We start from the raw sequence: 17,946 nt of genomic DNA, 5'->3' as shown, positions 1-17,946 counted from the left end.
TAATAGCCATAATATTTCCAAATTCCAGGTGATTCGTTGGGGGGGGGGGCTAAATATGAAAAATTTGAACTTTTTGTAATTTTTCCTTGGGTTGCAGCCTAATAGCTATCCGGTTGCCGAATTTCAAGTTCCTAGCTCATCTGGAAGGGTCTAACCTGAAATTTAAGTGATTCGTTGGGGGGGGGGGATATGAAAAATTTGAACTTTTTGGAATTTTTCCATGGGTTGCAGCCTAATAGCTGTCCGTTTGCCGAATTTCAAGTTCCAAGCTCATCTGGAAGGGTCTAACCTGAAATTTGAGTGATTCGTTAGGGGGGGGCTAAATATGAAAAATTTGAACTTTTTGGAATTGTTCCTTGGGTTACAGCCAAATAGCTATCACATTGCCGAATCTCAAGTTCCTAGATCATCTGGAAGGGTCTAAGACGAAATTTAAGTGTTTCGTGGGGGGGGGGCAAATGTGAAAAATTTGAACTTTTTGGAATTTCTCCTTGGATTCCAGTGTAATAGGTATCAGATTGCCGTATTTCAAGCTAGTATATCATCTGGAAGGTTCTAAAACGAATTTTGAGCCCGATATATTGATTGGGCGGGGGGGGGGGCTAAATATGAAAAATTTGAACTTTTAGGAACTTTTTCTTGGGTTGCAGCCTAATAGCTGTCCGATTGCCGAATTTCAAGTTCATAGCTCATCTGGAAGGGTCTAACCTGAAATTTGAGCGATTCGTTGGGGGGGGGCTAAATATGAAAAATTTGAACTTTTTGGAATTTTTCCTTGGGTTGCAGCCAAATAGCTATCACATTGCCGAATCTCAAGTTCCTGGATCATCTGGAAGGTTCTAACACCAAATTTGAGCCCGATATATTGAATGGGACGGAGGGGGGGCTAAATATGAAAAATTGGAACTTTTGGAATTTCTCCTTCGGTTGCAGCCTAATAGCTATCAGACTGCCGAATTTCAAGTTCCTAGTTCATCTGGAAGGGTCTAAAACGAAATTTAAGTGTTTCGTGGGGGGGGGGCTAAATATGAAAAATTTGAACTTTTTGCAATTTTTCCTTGGGTTGCAGCCTAAAAGCTATCAGACTGCCGAATTTCAAGTTCCTAGCTCACCTGGAAGTGGGCAAACATTAATGTCAGTGAGTCAGTCAGCCTTGTGGCTTTATACATATAAGATTTTAGTACTTTTCAGGTCATAAATGCTTGTATGTTTCTAACATTTTCAGGTCATAAATGCTTGCATATTTTTAAAAATTTTCGGTCATAAATACTTGAATATTTGTAAAAATTTTAGGTAATAAATGGTTGCATACTTGTAAAATTTTTAGGTCATAAATGCTTGCATATTTTAAAAAATTTTCGGTCATAAATACTTGAATATTTGTAAACTTTTAGGTCATAAATGCTTGCATACTTGTAAAATTTTTAGGTCATAAATGCTTGCATATTTCTAAGATTTTTAGGTCATAAAGATCCAGGCCGTACTCACGAGTCTAGATGCAGATTTTGATACTGATCAGTGGAGGAATGTAGATTTGTATAACAAACAAACAAACAAACATAATTGTTGGATTAATGCTTAGGATAATAAACTTTTGGGCTTATGTTGTGTCAAGAAAACAAGGTAAAATTCTGTACTTTTCACAGAGAACTTTGCTCTGCGTTTTCAGGAGAAATATCGACTGTTCATGTGGAAGATTTCCCCAATAATGGAGAATTTCACCTTGTTTTATTGACACAGAAACAGACCAAGAGCTTATTATTACGGTATGTCTAAACTTAACTTTCATTTTACAGATATACGGCACATCATAAATCAATAGCAACTTCTGGTCTGGTACTTACCATAGCCTCGGGACAAAGATCCTCTGCTAACTCTACCGACACATTCGTGATGATGAGAGTCCTGTTGAAGCGCTCTGCCTTAGCTTGGATAATGTCGATAGGGGATTCCCCTGCCTTCAGGTAGTTCTTCAGCTTCACAAACTTCAACTCATATTCCGGCTGGAACAAAAAGAGACTCGTCCATTAGCACTCAGATCTGTATTCATCTACGCGAGTACAAGCTTTTATCGTGGTTTAATACTACACAATACCGAGATAATAGTTAAATTTAATTTCACCAACAACATTATCTCAGCTTGAAATTTTACCGGAGGAAGGGTGGATGGTATAATATAAAATGTAAGATAATAAGCCCTTCAAGATGGCAGCTCGTAGACGGCTAGAATATTTAACTGAAAGAGAAATTCAAAACGACAAGGAATATGATCAATATGATGCAATAAAACGTCCTAGATGGATAAAAATAATGTGCTATATACGTTTAGTACTGCGATGACACTAATTTTGAAAAAAAAATCGTTTGGTTATCTAAAGCTTGGACACCGTCAGTCTTATCCATGAACGAACATAACCTGAAATTCCCAAAAAAATAGGTAACATGAATCCTCGATAATATCTTACGAACGGCGTACTGTATTGTTTAACACTTTATTTCTTTCTACCCAATTGAAGTACATTACACATTAGTTCTTACGTCCACCTTCCCAACATAATCTCCTTGTAAATGTATGCACTTTTGCCATAGATGTGTCAGTCTCTCCAGACCTTTCTGAAACCATTTTTTTCGGAGTGCTGCGTACCTATGCCTTGACAGCTGTGTCCAGTTTTGAAAAATCCGCAAAACGGCGACCACACAGAGGTCTCTTCATGTTCCCGAACATGTTCCCGGCACTGTTCGACATGTCTTTGGCGGTGGACTGCCCCTATGCTTCCATTGCATCGATTGTTGTTTCGTTTGTGGCTCATGGTAATGGAGCCATGTCTCATCACCAGTCACGAGCCTAGCCATGAAGTTGGCTGGATCTTGATCATGGCGTTTGCAAAAAGTTCTCTGCACACGTCCACACGCCTCTACTTTTCGTCTGCAGACAAGAGTCTAGGCACCCACGTGGATGACACCTTCCCCAACTGTAAGTGGCCGTGCACGATCCGCGGTAGGGTGTTTCGGCTAATTCCCGTGGCAGCCCCCATTTCCGTAAATGTGATGCATTTGTTTCCTTGGATGGCCTGTTCGACCCGGGCAATGTTGGCTGGTGTTGACACTGTCACATTCCTTCCAGAACTGGTTCCCTTGTCCACCGATGTTCGCCCTGTTTTCCAACCTTCCAGTCAGTTGTAAACTGTTTTCTGTGACGGCGCATGTTCTTCACAGAGTGCCACCAAGCGCCGATGAATTTCTGCAGTGGTCAAGCCTTCTTTCCATAGGAACCAAGTCGTATAGGGCTGTCCCTGACAGTTGGCCCCCGTGCATGTGCTGCTACCAAACGGTGATACAAGACATTAGTTACATGTCACCACATTCAAATGTGAAATGTGAACCATACCCTGACGTACAAAAAATAAAATGTAAACAATATAGTACGCCCCTCGTATATTCTGTATGGTACACGATTGTGTATCATTTGTAATGACTAACTAAGGAATATTTCTTGAATGAAGCAGACAATGTGTAGGCCTGTTTTCTTATTCTCTATTATGCCGATGTTTTCCGACATCAAATTCAATAACAATTCCTTCTCTTGAAACGCCATAATTATGCTTATTTTTTCGCTTCTGGTCAATAGCGGACATAATTCATGATAAATTATTTGCATACACCGAACCTTCTTAAGGACTTGTTTAATTTTTTATCAAGGAGGTAGGAGTAGGGTAGATTTGTGTACGTGAATATGAACAATTTAAGGTTCAAATTCAGACTGGAACGGAAACTTAGTTTCAGTAAACAGAGATAACAAATTGTGTGGTGAATACAGAAGTGAGCGTTATGTGAGGTAATTAGTTCTCGGAATCTAAGGTCAAGGCAAAAGTAACAGTCGATGGTGAATACGGATCTGAGTGAGAATTTGATTAACACTGTCAAATGATCCACTATGTCGTGTTGATCATTAAACATAGTATATACTGTTGTACACTCGAAATCTTTAGTATCTCGTGGCCAGAAATATTCATTTCATGCAAGAAATCGGTACAGCTCTCAGAACCTGCTTAGACACTCTCTCTTATTGGTCACATCCATCAGACGCGTTAACACATGTACACATCTGAAAAGTGAGGGGAGGTGGAGAAAACGGAAGTTCGAGGATATCTAGCATGAATGAAACACAAGCGGAGGGGAAGGTACTTACTTCCCCTCCTGCCCACACGTCCCACTGGCTCGACAATGAATGGAGAGGGGAATGAAGGGAGGAACCACTCGCCTCCTTGAAGGCAAGGGACGTAATGTGTCTGTCAACTCAGTGAGGGTCAAGTTCTCCAGTTTCTTTGTAATTCTTGTGTGCGAGGTCTGGCTGAGCTGTTAGCGGTCTCGACAATGACTTCATTATCAAATGGCATCGCGCTCAACCACTCTAAGATAGAATGACTCTTATTTTCGTCAATATACGGACAGCACGAGTGAAACGAAAACCATCACCTTGGCTGACGCAAGACATACGGTTAAAATGGAGGAAAGAAATGCAGCTTACAAATATTATAGAAAAAATCCAACCGCAGACAATTTCGAAAAGTACAAAAAACTGCGTAACACAACAACTCAGACCATCAGGAATGCTAAGATACGCCACACACATGAAATCTTAAAAAATAACAATTCTGACAATGTTTGGAAAATTCTTCGGAACATTGGTTTGACAAAAAATAAAATCGACGAAAACAACACTGACTTGCCATTAGACGAATTAAATAAATGTTTTTTCTCACAAAATTCACATACAGACGAACGAACTAAAAGGGAAACAATCGACAGACTACATACGAAAACAAAACACGATGGAGAAGAATTTTATTTTTCACATGTAACTCTTAATGATGTCAGAGAAGCAATTCATGAAATAAAGTCAGAGGCTGCAGGATGTGACGGAATAAATTTGACATTAATTAAAAGACTCACTGAAATTGTTCTCCCAACAATTACACACATAATAAATACCTCACTCATGACAGGAATCTTTCCCAATATATGGAAAAGTGCCATAATACGACCGATAAGAAAAATCGATAATCCAACAAAACCCGAAGACTTTCGACCAATCTGCATACTTCCTTGTCTTAGTAAAATATTAGAAAAGGTCGTTCACAAGCAGATAACAAATTACCTTAACAAACACAATTTACTCGACAAATACTAGTCAGGATTTAGACCTAACCACAGCACAACCACAGCACTACTAAAAGTTACAAATGACCTTCAAGCAGGCATGGACAACGGACAAATGACTATCCTTGTACTTTTAGACCTAAGTAAAGCATTTGACTGTGTGACAGGCAGTGGCGGCGCGTTCTATATGTTCAGTGGTTCAGTGAACCCCCTAGAAATAGATAAGTCTAGGTAAAATGATTTATCAGAGCCTATTCCTTAAATTTGCTCTGTATATCAGCGCGCGTAGCGGTATTTTTGACATCAACACTCGGTTGCTCTCCGGAACCAGCGAAGAGGTTCAATTTCAGGTCTGAACGCGCGGGGCCGTGAGACGTAAGGAAGGTGCGCACGGCGAGGGGCTGTGAGGAGCAGGGAAAACATAGCCCAGGAATCGCTGGCAACTGGACCAGCGATAGACACGAGTTACATCGAGCAGTTCCGAAATTAGCCGAAGCATTGTCAGAGCGCGCGGTTAAAATTTGCCGTATGTGGTAGGTTTTGAAGGGATTTTAATTTGGCGATTTTGCCATTCTGATGTAATTAACCGCAATGAGCCAGAATATTTTGCTAACTACAGTTTGTATAGCATCAATAGGCGTAAGTAGCATAAGTTTATGTAATCAAATGAAACTTTTCATTAGTAATACGTGTTTTATGAAAAGTAAACAGCAAAATACGTCAACAAATAAATAACAGTAGTCTGCCTAACACGTTCTTGAAGTTATTCCTACGTAAGCAACGTCTTCAAAATGAGGGGAAATTGGATCAGCTTAAAGTAATTGCACCTCATATCCTCTGCCTTTCATTCTTCATTGTTTTGGTAACTTCTTCAAGCTGTAGCCGTGTCTCTGCAAAGCAAAGTCATGTTTCTAATCAAGCAATGTCACTATTTTACATATATGTAACAATAATAATCTGAACACCTTATTTTCCACAGCAGTGAACCCCCAGACGTTTTATCCACGCGCCGCCACTGGTGACAGGGAAATATTATTAGCTAAGCTACAAGCACAAAAATTTTCTTCAAGCGCACTGACGTGGCTGCACTCTTATTTAATTGGGCGGCAGCAGTGCGTTTCAGCAGGTACGAAAGTGTCACACTGGCAACAAACTGAAGTTGGTGTAGTTCAGGGCAGTGTTCTAGCGCCACTGCTATTTTCACTGTACTTAAATGACCTACCAGAACATATAAAAACGTGTAAATACCATTTCTACGCAGACGACATACAACTTTACATACAATCAAACCCGAAAAACATCCAACTAGACATTAACAAACTAAACGATGGCCTGGAAAATATAAAATACTGGACTAAAAATAATTCTCTTAAAGTCAATCCATTCAAATCGCAAGCAATCATAATTGGATTCAAAAGTAATCATACCAAACTGAAAAGTGTTAAAATTCCCCCAGTCCTGTTCCACGCAACACCAATACAAATAAACGAAACTGTAAAAAACCTTGGCCTCATTTTTGATAAGTACTTAAACTGGACGGAGCACACGACGAAAATATGCCAACGGGTATTCATTTCTTTGCACTCTCTTAAACGTTTACGGGATCTCCTTCCTCTAAATACGAGAACGTTACTTGTTCAAAGCTTAATTCTACCCATCTTCGATTATGGTGACGTAATATACAACAACCTAAACACCACACTTAACGCTAAACTTCAGCGGGCTTATAATACATGCATCCGTTTTGTATTAAATATGCCCAGGTATTGCCATATATCACCTTGTCTTGAACAGCTGTCGTGGTTATATTTGGCGGAGAGAAGAATCCTTCACTCTGTTTCGCTTGTTCACAACATTCTCCGTACAGACACACCAAGTTATCTGAGAATGGATCTTAAATACTTGTCATCTCCAAACAGTATACCTACAAGGTCAGAAACCTCTTCCCTGCTGACACCGCCTTCCCCATTGCTTCTAAATGCAGCTTCCTTATAATCCCCCTCACAAATCCTGGACCCATTCCACTCACTAGAAAAACAGTTATTGAGGCAATAGAACCAATCATGAGCAAGCATATAGCTATAATTGAAGAAATTCATAACAATCACCTCCTAATTACTCCCCTCCGAAACAAATCTATCCCTACCATCCTTAACAGACTGAAACCCCTTGACATCCCCCCTCCCATTCTAATGGATCCCGCTAATAACTCATGCAGAAGAGCCCTTCCCGATAGCAGTACCCAAGCGCCTATCACCAACGATAAGCCTATACAAACTGACAATATTCCCAATAGTTCCCATGAAGCCCAAACCGAACCTACCCCACCAACCCCGCCACCGCTGCCATCGCAACCGCCTACCCAAATAACTCTTCCGCCTGAGCCAGAACCTACAACCTCTCAAACTCAACCGCCATCCAACCTCACCGCCAGCGCCACACAGACACGAAGAAGACGCCGCAGAAGACCAACACTGGAGCCCTCTTCACGCCCCCAGCAGGTCACCCAACCACCAATGCCCCCCAGCCCACACCCATCCCTAATAATTCAATGCTATAACTGTCTTAAGCTGAATCACACAGCTGCGACATGTACCGATTCTACCAGATGCAATAGGTGTGGCGGCCCACATCGTCACACTGATTGCCAGGTACCTCGACTACAGCCGAGGTGTGCAAACTGTGGGGGCAATCACGCCGCCTCCTACCCCGGGTGCCCCTTCCTCAAAAATGCAATCCGCTCACACTACAGGCACGCTAATCATCTTAACCAACCCTCAGCACCACCAAACCACTCCACCCTTCCATCCTTCTCACCAACCGTTCAACCTCCCAGCTACGACAATTCCACACTTATCCACCTGCTACTAAGTCTTCTCTACTCCCAACTATCCCCTCAAGCTCCACCAATGCCAAGCAGACAACTGATAGTTCATTAAACTACCCTGTCATCCCCTGTCAAGACTCCTGCCCTGACAAGACTCCTATCCTCACTAGACTGCCTTCTCTCTTTCTAACCAGGTAACCAACAGCAACAAGACCCTGCCACCTAGCACTATTAAATTAGAAAACTAATAGCATAGCGAAGAGGGGGGTTTTCATCTCTGACGTGGCGAACCAGTTTTCTCCACCGACAGATTGCTTTCTCCCCCACTAGTGTAAATTGAGATCAGTGATTTCTTTCCCGCCTCTAGGGAACGCCGCAGATACAGACGAGTAGGGGGGCCTTCTGTTGCCCCGGGGCTCTCGACCACTAGATATCAACAAAAAAAAAAAAAAAAAAAACTTCCCTGCTGAGCTTCCCAATTTACCGCACGACCGGGTACGGCAACTCATTCATACTTGCAACCATACGCTCTTGGAATTCCCTTCCGTCTGTAATTAGAGACATACAGAGTAGAAATGTATTTTAAAAAATATGTTATAAATGGTTCATAGACTTAAGAAATTAGTATTTAATGTTTTTTTAAAATAGTTACTCTCATAAATTTACCTTTTGTTTATAACTATTATTTAAGTTTAATTTTATAATTAATTAGATGTAATTAGAAATCTTAATACTCTGTAGTTTGTACAATGTAGTACATATGAAATGGTTTGGCATAACAGCAGGCTTCATAGGCTGAGCCACGCCATATGAAACAAGTCAATAAATAAATATAGGCCCTGTTAAATACTACTACTACCGGGCGAGTTGGCCGTGCGCGTAGAGGCGCGCGGCTGTGAGCTTGCATCCGGGAGATAGTAGGTTCGAATCCCACTATCGGCAGCCCTGAAAATGGTTTTCCGTGGTTTCCCATTTTCACACCAGGCAAATGCTGGGGCTGTACCTTAATTAAGGCCACGGCCGCTTCCTTCCAACTCCTAGGCCTTTCCTATCCCATCGTCGCCATAAGACCTATCTGTGTCGGTGCGACGTAAAGCCCATAGCAAAAAAAAATACTACTACTACTACTACTACTACTGTACTACCAATAATAATACTAATTTTTATCCTCAAAAACCAAAGTAAAAATAACCTGGCATTAAATAATTACGATTACCAGAGACGCTAAGGCGTTTGGAAAACCATTCCTATGAAGATATTGTCAGCGTTGATCAAACAATTAAATGCCATATATTGAGGTGAGATTACATCGTGCACACTTCATCGCAATTAAATTACAGTTAATTGTTTTCCTTGATTAGGAAAAGCTAGTATAGCCAAAATGTTTTACCATAGAACCATCTTAATCAGTTTCCGAAGAACCGGGCGAGTTGGCCGTACGCGTAGAGGCGCGCGGCTGTGAGCTTGCATCCGGGAGATAGTAGGTTCGAATTCCACTATCGGCAGCCCTGAAAATGGTTTTCCGTAGTTTCCCATTTTCACACCAGACAAATGCTGGGGCTGTACCTTAATTAAGGCCACGGCCGCTTCCTTCCAACTCCTAGGCCTTTCCTATCCCATCGTCGCCATAAGACCTATCTGTGTCGGTGCGACGTAAAGCCCCTAGCAAAAAAGTTTCCGAAGAAATGGAGTTGGGAGTGGCCTCTGAGTGCGTAACGTCGCAACCCACACCTCATGGAAGACGAACACATGTGACGTTGTCTTGGTTACTTCTCCTTCATCCTCAGGGCTGGCCAAAATCTTCGCCCAAACGTTACCTATTTCCTTTTCCACCCGGAATTCTTGTGATCGCGATTGTACAAGGTGAATTACCTACAACTAGAGTAGGGCCAGGAAGTTGTAACATCCATATGAGCAAGATGTGAGCTAGCACTGGAAGGCAGAAGAGTGGAGGGGTATACTAGAATGTTGATAGAGAGAGTGAGACAGAAATTCGGCCTTGTACTCCCGTTTCATGAATATAATGCCCGTTGTACACCATCAATTTTTTTCTTTCAGTTCGCAATACCTCACAAGAAAACGTGTCAAATCTTCTCAAAGATTGTTCAACATTGCTGAAGGTTCAACAAGATTTGAAAAGATCTGGCAAGGTTTGATAGCATTTTGTTTTAACATGGAAGAAAAGCAAACAGTAGTTGTGATTCTTGAAATAGCAGTGGGATATATTCTTAAAAAGAAGAGAAACGCACAATAAGCCATAATTTAGATGGGGAAAATATTAAAGTGGTTCTGTACTCCCGGACGGTGTCCTCCCAAGAAAACGAAATTTTTTTAAAAAAATTTATTTTCTCTCGACATTCGAAGTCAAACATTGTACTTGAATAATGCGAAGAAAATTACATTTCATTGCAAAACTGTACATTCTCAACAGTAAGGAAGACTGTTCGGTAATAAGTTATCAAAGGCGCAGTTCACTGGCAAATGTTTCCAGGTTGAAGATAAGGCATGGACTCTCGAGCTTCCATCCGAGGATATAGTGTGCGTGAGGGGGTTGAGATGTAAGGGGGAAACGCGCAGGTGGTCGGTTTCGGAGTGGAGGAAGGGTGCGGAAAGAGGCTTTCACTTGGGCAGAGTCCGTAGCAGTGTAGCAGTAAAGATGTGCTCACAAATTCCTATACGAGCATATGCCAGCCAAATCTCCATGGTCGCATACAATAACATTAAATAATGAAGAATGATGGTACACTAGGCCATGCAATGTACAAGAAACCTACACATTCTGAAAAATACCTTCAAAAGTCCTCACATCACCATCCGTTGATAACCGCTCAAGTGCATTAAGAGAACTCACAGGATCCATGAAGAAAAACGGCTGTACGTCAGGAGACATAGCACGAGCTGCGAAGATCAAGGAGCCTAACAGAAATAGTACCAACGAGGACTACAGTAAAAAGAAGGAAGTATTACTTCCTTACGTGGCAGGTATACCTGACAGAATAGGGCGCATTCTTATGAAGCACAATATAATTCCAGTTTTCATCACAGACTGGAAGCTCAAATCCCTGTTTCGACCGTTCAAAGAAAAACCACATCTTGAAACACCGGGCGTGTATGAAGTTCCATGTGGCTGTGGCTGCTCATATATTGGCATGACGAAAAGGCTTGTCAGCACCAGAGTGAAAGAACACATTAGGTCGGTAAAGAATGTCGCTCTTTCATCCTCCACGGAGAATACCATAAGCCAGTCTGCCATAGCAGAACATTTCTACAGTAACTTACAGACTCTGAAATCCTCTTTGACCAGGCGAAGGTCATCGCGCCTGTAAAAGACTTCTATGCTCGACTGGTAAGAGAAGCCATAGAGATAGAGCTGCGCCCAAATAACATCAACAGGGAAGATGGCTTCAAGTTATCAAATACATGGAAACCTGTACTGCAGAAATACATGCGTAACACCACCATGGAACAGCGAGACGCACTCACGAAACCGTCGACAGAGGGCGGTGAATTACAGCACGACGATCCTTGAGTCCAATTAGTGGGGGTAGACCGTGGATACTACGGTTATGACTTCCATGTTTCTTCGAATTTCTTTGCTCAGTCGAAAGCAGAACTTAACATGCCCTGATGAAGGCCAATGCAATTTGGCTGAAAGCTCGGCTTCATTAAATAAATGTAGTGGCTTTAATCCAATATTCATTTATTTATTTACGTTAATTAATGACATTGTTTGCCCTATTAATTATATTTTAAGAAGAAAATAATAAATAATTATATTGAAATGTAATATTTGAGACCAGGAATTTTGATTCAAAATAGGCCTCTGGTTTGCATCCCGCGTTTTGTGAGGGTTGCAGCAGTGAATTAGTTTGTTTCCGCACGCAAGACTTGAATGAGTGTGGTGGTACTGATCAGTAGCAAAGAAAGCGTTGTGGGGAAAAAGTACTGTAGCCACCCTTCCCGACCTCAGAGTCTACCGGCCGCCACTGATGTGGTTATCTTCAATGTATTTACTATTGTAAAATAATTTGCACAGGTGATACTATATTGCATTTACTCGCATTAATTGAAAACAATGATAGCAATGCAACAGAAATTACTATCTTATTAATAAAAGGAGACGGGCTCTCACCAATCTTGTTCAACATGGCGTTAGACAAAATTATCAAGCAGTGGGAGGAACAATTTAAAGGAATACAGCCGGGAAGAACACGTGAAACAAAAACAATCATAAAATGTCCGGCATTTGCAAATGACATAGCCATACTCAGGAATAATACACAGGAGGCAAAGGAAGCACTGGAACGCTTGAATGAAATAGCTGCCAAAACAGGTCTGCAGATATCTTACGAAAGACCCAATACATGGAACGACAGAACAATGTGCGCACCATGCATACTGTATCCGTTAAAAGAGTCGAAAAATTTAAATATTTAGGGTAATACATCCAAATAGGAGGATCAAACAAGGCGTCTAACACAGAAAGAACGGAAAAACTCCAGACTCACATGGTCACATTGTAATAAGGAAAGCATATCAAGACAGGCCAAACTTAGACACTACAAAACAGTCGTATTACCAAAAGCATTGTATGCGCCAGAAACGACCACAATTGGAGCATCAGGCATCATAGAGACAGAAAAAATAAAACGTAAAATTCTCAGAAAAATATTTGGACCAATACACAGAGATGGCACATGGATGAAACAACCTACTGAAGAGCTGTACCAGCACACTGACAGACTCACAGACATGATCAGGAAACGCAGACTAGCGTTCTATGTTCACATACAGAGAATGGACAGCAACAGACTTACAAAGAAAATCGTTGATGCAGTAAACAGTTCAAGCAAGAAAACAAATTGGTATCATGAAACAGAGGAAGACTTAAGGCAGGTTGGGATCAACAGGCAAATGATAGGAGACAGAAAAGAATTCAGAAACAAAATTTATACTAAACGAGAAGAAGACAGGAACATTGTGGACAGAACAAAGGAAACAGCAACACAGCCAAAGGATGAAGAGGTTTTGGGAAGAGAAGAGGAAGAAGGGAAAGAAGTGAAAATTGTGTCATCATGAGATATTTGAGTTCAAACACTGTCCATAAGGGCAAACAATTATGACTGAATGAATAATAATAATAATAACAATAATATGCAAAGATCATCATAATTAATCGATCCTTGGTGGCGTTGTTTACTTATAGGTTATTGTACGCTAATAAACATAAAAGCTGTCCACTTCCTTGAGATATTTCTCTTGTAAACTCCTCGTACGCCGCCCTTTTATTCATTTTATTGTGGTACTCTACGGATTCCACTTAATATAGGCAGTGATTTGCCTCATACTAAGCAATTAATACACAGAAAACATCCCTCGGCCAAGAAGAAGCCATTTTTTGTTGTTATGATTCCCTGCCCGGCAATCCCAGCATGCTTAGCGGCATAGCGCACACAGTTAATACTCGAATTCCATTGGTCAATTCTGTTGAAGACTTAGCAATTTTTTGATCGATTAGAACATGTTCTAATTCACTTTCAAGTCCTTTGAAGACTTCTCAAGTATTTCGAGTGATTTGAAAAGTAAATTGTGACGTACTGAAAATTCTTTTGAAGTCTTGAATTTGACAAAACTCTGATCGTGTACAACAGGCTTAAGAGTTCGTGTTATTGCTTCATTTGAATGTATAACCGAAATCTTATAAATCGAATTTAAAACCCGAAATAATCAACTCCAGCAAAAACCATTTACTGTCAGTAAATGGAAAGGAAATTGAGCGAGTTGAATCCTTCCTCTACATTGGAAGTATAGTTACAACGGATGGGGGAGCAGAGGAAGATGTTCGAAGCCGTATCCGGAAGGCAAATGGTGCGTTTGTCCAGCTCTATCCCGTGTGGAAGAATAGAAACATCTCCAGGAAGACTAAGCTTCGCCTCTTCAACAGCAATGTAAATTCGATTCTTCTATACGGCTGTGAAACATGGAAAGTTACAAAACAGATCAATAACCAGCTATAGGTGTTCATAAATAGATGTCTGCGTCGCATAACAAGTGTGAGGTGGCCAGACATAATCTCTAATGAAGATCTTTGCACCATGACCAATCAGCAGCCGATTGACATTCAGATCAAGGAGAGGAAATGGCACTGGATCGGCCACACATTAAGGAAGCCGGATGGAGCTGTTGAGAGGGCAGTGCTGGACTGGAACCCTCAAGGCACCAGAAAGCGAGGTCGGCCAAAGAAGACCTGGAAGAGGACGATCGAAAAGGAAATCGCAGAGGTTGACAAGATCTGGAGCGAAGTGAAGAGAATGGCCAGGAACCGTACTGTGTGGAGAAATTTCGCCAAGGCCCTATGCTCCAGAGGGAGCAACAGGAAATAAGTAAAGTAAGTAAAGCAAATACCATACATTACTTTATTGTAGAAAATATTAATATAGAAAACAAATAAAATGATTTAACCTTAGCCAAGCGTTACACGTCTTTATCCGGAACCCGCCTACTCCCGCGCGAGAGATCGAATTGTTTATCGGGAATTTTGAGTTACGCGCCTTTGCGACCGTATGTTTCCTCATAGGGTTGAAATATTAGCCGATAGATACCAGGAGCGTATAGAAAGAACCTTTATTTAGGCTAAACACAGGCCTTTGGAATGTTTTAAAGAAGTGTTTGCTCCGAAGCGCGGTTTCCATGCTGGTGTACTTCATGTAAGTTTGTTGACATTGTGAAAGTTCGTCTTTTGCCTTTTCTATACGTTATGTCGCGAAAATATATTTATTTATTATTTATTTATTTATTCCTGACTTACATTTGTGGCGAAGTTAGGGCTCACGGCCCTCTCTTACACTTAACCACTATAAACAGAATTTGAAAATGTAAACATAAAAAGCATATTCAAACGGAGAGTGAAGTAGAGTCACAATTATTAAATTAATGATGATGATGAATACCTGTAAATGAGTGATAATGGGTGGGAAAGTGAGGAAAGTGAAATCGTTGCAAGTAAGTGCGAAAATAATAAGTGACAGAGCAGACATAGACAATGAAAAAATAGTCCTGTGGCCTGTGTTGTCTGTAAGGCCTAAAAAGGAAAAAATAGGCTATTTATTATTGTAATATTTGCACACCAAAGCCATTCTTACATCCTGATATATGCTTTCAGTGTACCACAGAAGGGAAAGTTTCTAAACTCTCAGGGAATACTCAACATCATGTGTATAAAATTGTATCATAAATACTAGTTAGAAGTATTGTACCATTCTGTCCAGTCACTAACAAAGGATATTTAACGCAGAAATAATATTGCGCAACATGACGCCAACTGGAAGGGCGTGATGCCATATAGAATGCGGGAATCCAGAAGGTGATTTCTCTAGGCGATGCATGAGTAAGACAGAATGTGTGGAAGGGAGAAAAAGAGATAAGAACTTGTTCGGGGGAGAAGCATGCCATCCTAACAAAAATTCTTAAGCGGGAGCAGTCAGGTTCACCACATCACGGGAATCGAGTGATATCTCCTCTATCGGAAGGTTTTCCTGGATGATAAAAGGGTGGAAATTATCTCCAGAATTTTACGAAGCCAACGATACGTCTAATGCTGTTAACAAATAATGCGATTAATAGCTACGTAGTAAGCCGACCACCGTGAGAAAATATTTAGAGGCCGCATACCAATCTCAAGTTATTTCCAGGGGCTTCCCAGGGCGTCGCGTGGGTTCCTGCCTTCTATAAGAGCTGAGAGGTGTGGAAGGAGGGGATTCATTCGATGATAAGATCGCTGTCCGTGCGTGTCGCGTCTCTGCTGATATTTACGACAGAAACCTTTGTCTAAGACAAAGATTGTGAATAATAAGTGCAGTTGTGATAACTTTGATTCAGTAGATTGGGGATTTATAAACTTCCCGGTAGCAATTCAAGTGTATGACAATATTTAGACGCTTTGTAGTGCGATCGCGAGTGCCTAATTAATATACGCTAAAGAATGCTGTATTTATAGACTTCATTATGAAGCGGTGAGGGTGAAGTGGCGAAGTCCAAAGGAAGTACCAATAACAATAAGCTAGAATAATTGGTATTATTCCTGTTAGACTTAGAAGACTAGATCAGAGGAGCAGGAAATAGTTAATTGCTACGAATGACTCAGTGTTGCTTTCAGTTTTGAGGTTACAGATAGCCAGTACCGATTCCCATGTCAAAAGGGAATAAAATATATCGGGAGATGGTGTTCCGTGAATAAAGTAGATATTTCATTCTAGTGAAGACCGCCTCTCTAAAGAACCAGAGAAACAAGGAAATGCCATTTGGTCCTTGTTTCAATGACGGTGAAATCCTGACATTCACCTCCCCGCGGAAGAGAGGGGGCAACGACTGCATATAAAAATAATATTTTATATGCAGGCGGCTAACGAATGAAGGGACCGATTATCTCCCGGTATAAGGAGATCCCCTATACCAAGTGCCAACAGTCTCTTTGAGAGTGGATGAGCGGGTATGGGTAAGGGCACTCTATTGTTCTGGGGACAAGAAATTGTTCCCAAAGGCGGAGGAACCAGTTTGGTCAACGGCATTAGGATGCAGAAGGCAACGGGAAACCACTGCATTAAATATCCTGAGAGATATTCCAATAATCCACATGGCATGGCTGCAACGTCAAGATCGGAGCTGGCCGTGTGGATCGTCTACCTCCGTTTGGAGACGACGGCTTAAGAAGAAGAAGACCGGTGCTGTGTGCAGGAGACGGGTGTTATGAACTTCCGTCCAGAACCCCAAGAGGACGATCAACGGGCCACCCAGACAGAAGAAAACATCATGAACGAGCTACACCTGGAGACTGGACCTAGAGGATCGACCCAGGACCATTCCACCACCATGATGGCTTAAGCAACCACTGTCAACCCGGAAGGAGAGGAAGAGATCTCCAAGATGATAGATAAGTGAACCATAATTAATACGCATGTGTAGGATCGGGGGTTGTTACGCAGAAATACAGTGATTAAATTTGTAAATATAGTAGGAGACATGATTACGGCTCATCAGGCCATTCATTGAAATGTTACTTTTATATATATTCAAGTGTAAGGCATATATATTTTTATTGTAGGAAGCAAGGATTAAGTTATCTTGTGTGATAGGATGTAGTATACATTGTAGTACAGGAGCTTGTTTATGAGCTTAGACCAGTGTTCCTTGGGGTCTGGCGTCAAAAAAAGTCTGCTTGTAACTATGGGTTACTTAAGACAGTATTCCATTTCTCTATATTGGGAAGGGTAGTCTGATCTGCGTAACGTAGAGCATGCATGCTGCCTGGATTGGATGTTTACTTCAATGCTTGCTTTTATTTGATCAACTGTGGGTGTAATGAAACTACACCGTCGGCTGTGTCATGAATATCTGCGACCCGTTTTACTCTGCCAACTAAGGGTTTGAACCCTAGACTTGAGGGTTAGCAGGAACACGTCATATGGATTGACGGTGATGTTTTATGTGAATAACAGGGCAAAGTACTTTATATGTTATAAATGAGACCCATGGCGGTCTGTTACTTGTGTTGGATATATAGAATGTGATGTGATTCCTCACTCATTATATGGCTATTAGTTTGTCATGAGTAGACGAGGGTAAAAGCCCTTTGTGAAGGAGCTCTGAGCGCTTGGAAACTAGGCCGTGTTACATTTCTTTTGTAGTGAGGGAGGTTTCACTGGCGAGACTTGGAGGTCATTCCCCCAGCCCGCATGACGGGTATGTGACAGCGGTTCTTTCTTTCTTTCTTTCTTTCTTTCTTTCTTTCTTTCTTTCTTTCTTTCTTTCTTTTTTTTTTTTTACTTGTTAATAGAGGTGTCTTATGTAGGAACTGGGACACTAAGGAACTAGTTTAATTAGTATATCCTGTAAATATAATGATTGTTAAATGGACCTGTGTTAGCATCCATATGTATATATTTCTGTGCGAGATAGGGAAA

The 17,946-nt window shown here is 41.2% G+C and overlaps 1 protein-coding gene across 1 annotated transcript in view; it reads right to left on the bottom strand.

Moving 5' to 3' along the window:
• The window catches only part of LOC136885468 (uncharacterized), a 49,780-nt gene that overhangs the window by 9,994 nt on the left and 21,840 nt on the right, over nt 1–17,946 (bottom strand). The window contains exon 2 of the mRNA XM_067158031.2: nt 1,845–2,003. Coding sequence (XP_067014132.1) covers nt 1,845–2,003 — 159 coding nt within the window. The remainder of the gene's footprint in view (nt 1–1,844; nt 2,004–17,946) is intronic.

The sequence above is a fragment of the Anabrus simplex genome, chromosome 14 (assembly GCF_040414725.1).
Source record: "Anabrus simplex isolate iqAnaSimp1 chromosome 14, ASM4041472v1, whole genome shotgun sequence".
In the NCBI taxonomy this organism is placed as follows: domain Eukaryota; kingdom Metazoa; phylum Arthropoda; class Insecta; order Orthoptera; family Tettigoniidae; genus Anabrus; species Anabrus simplex.
This window is presented reverse-complemented; position numbering and strand designations above follow the sequence as displayed.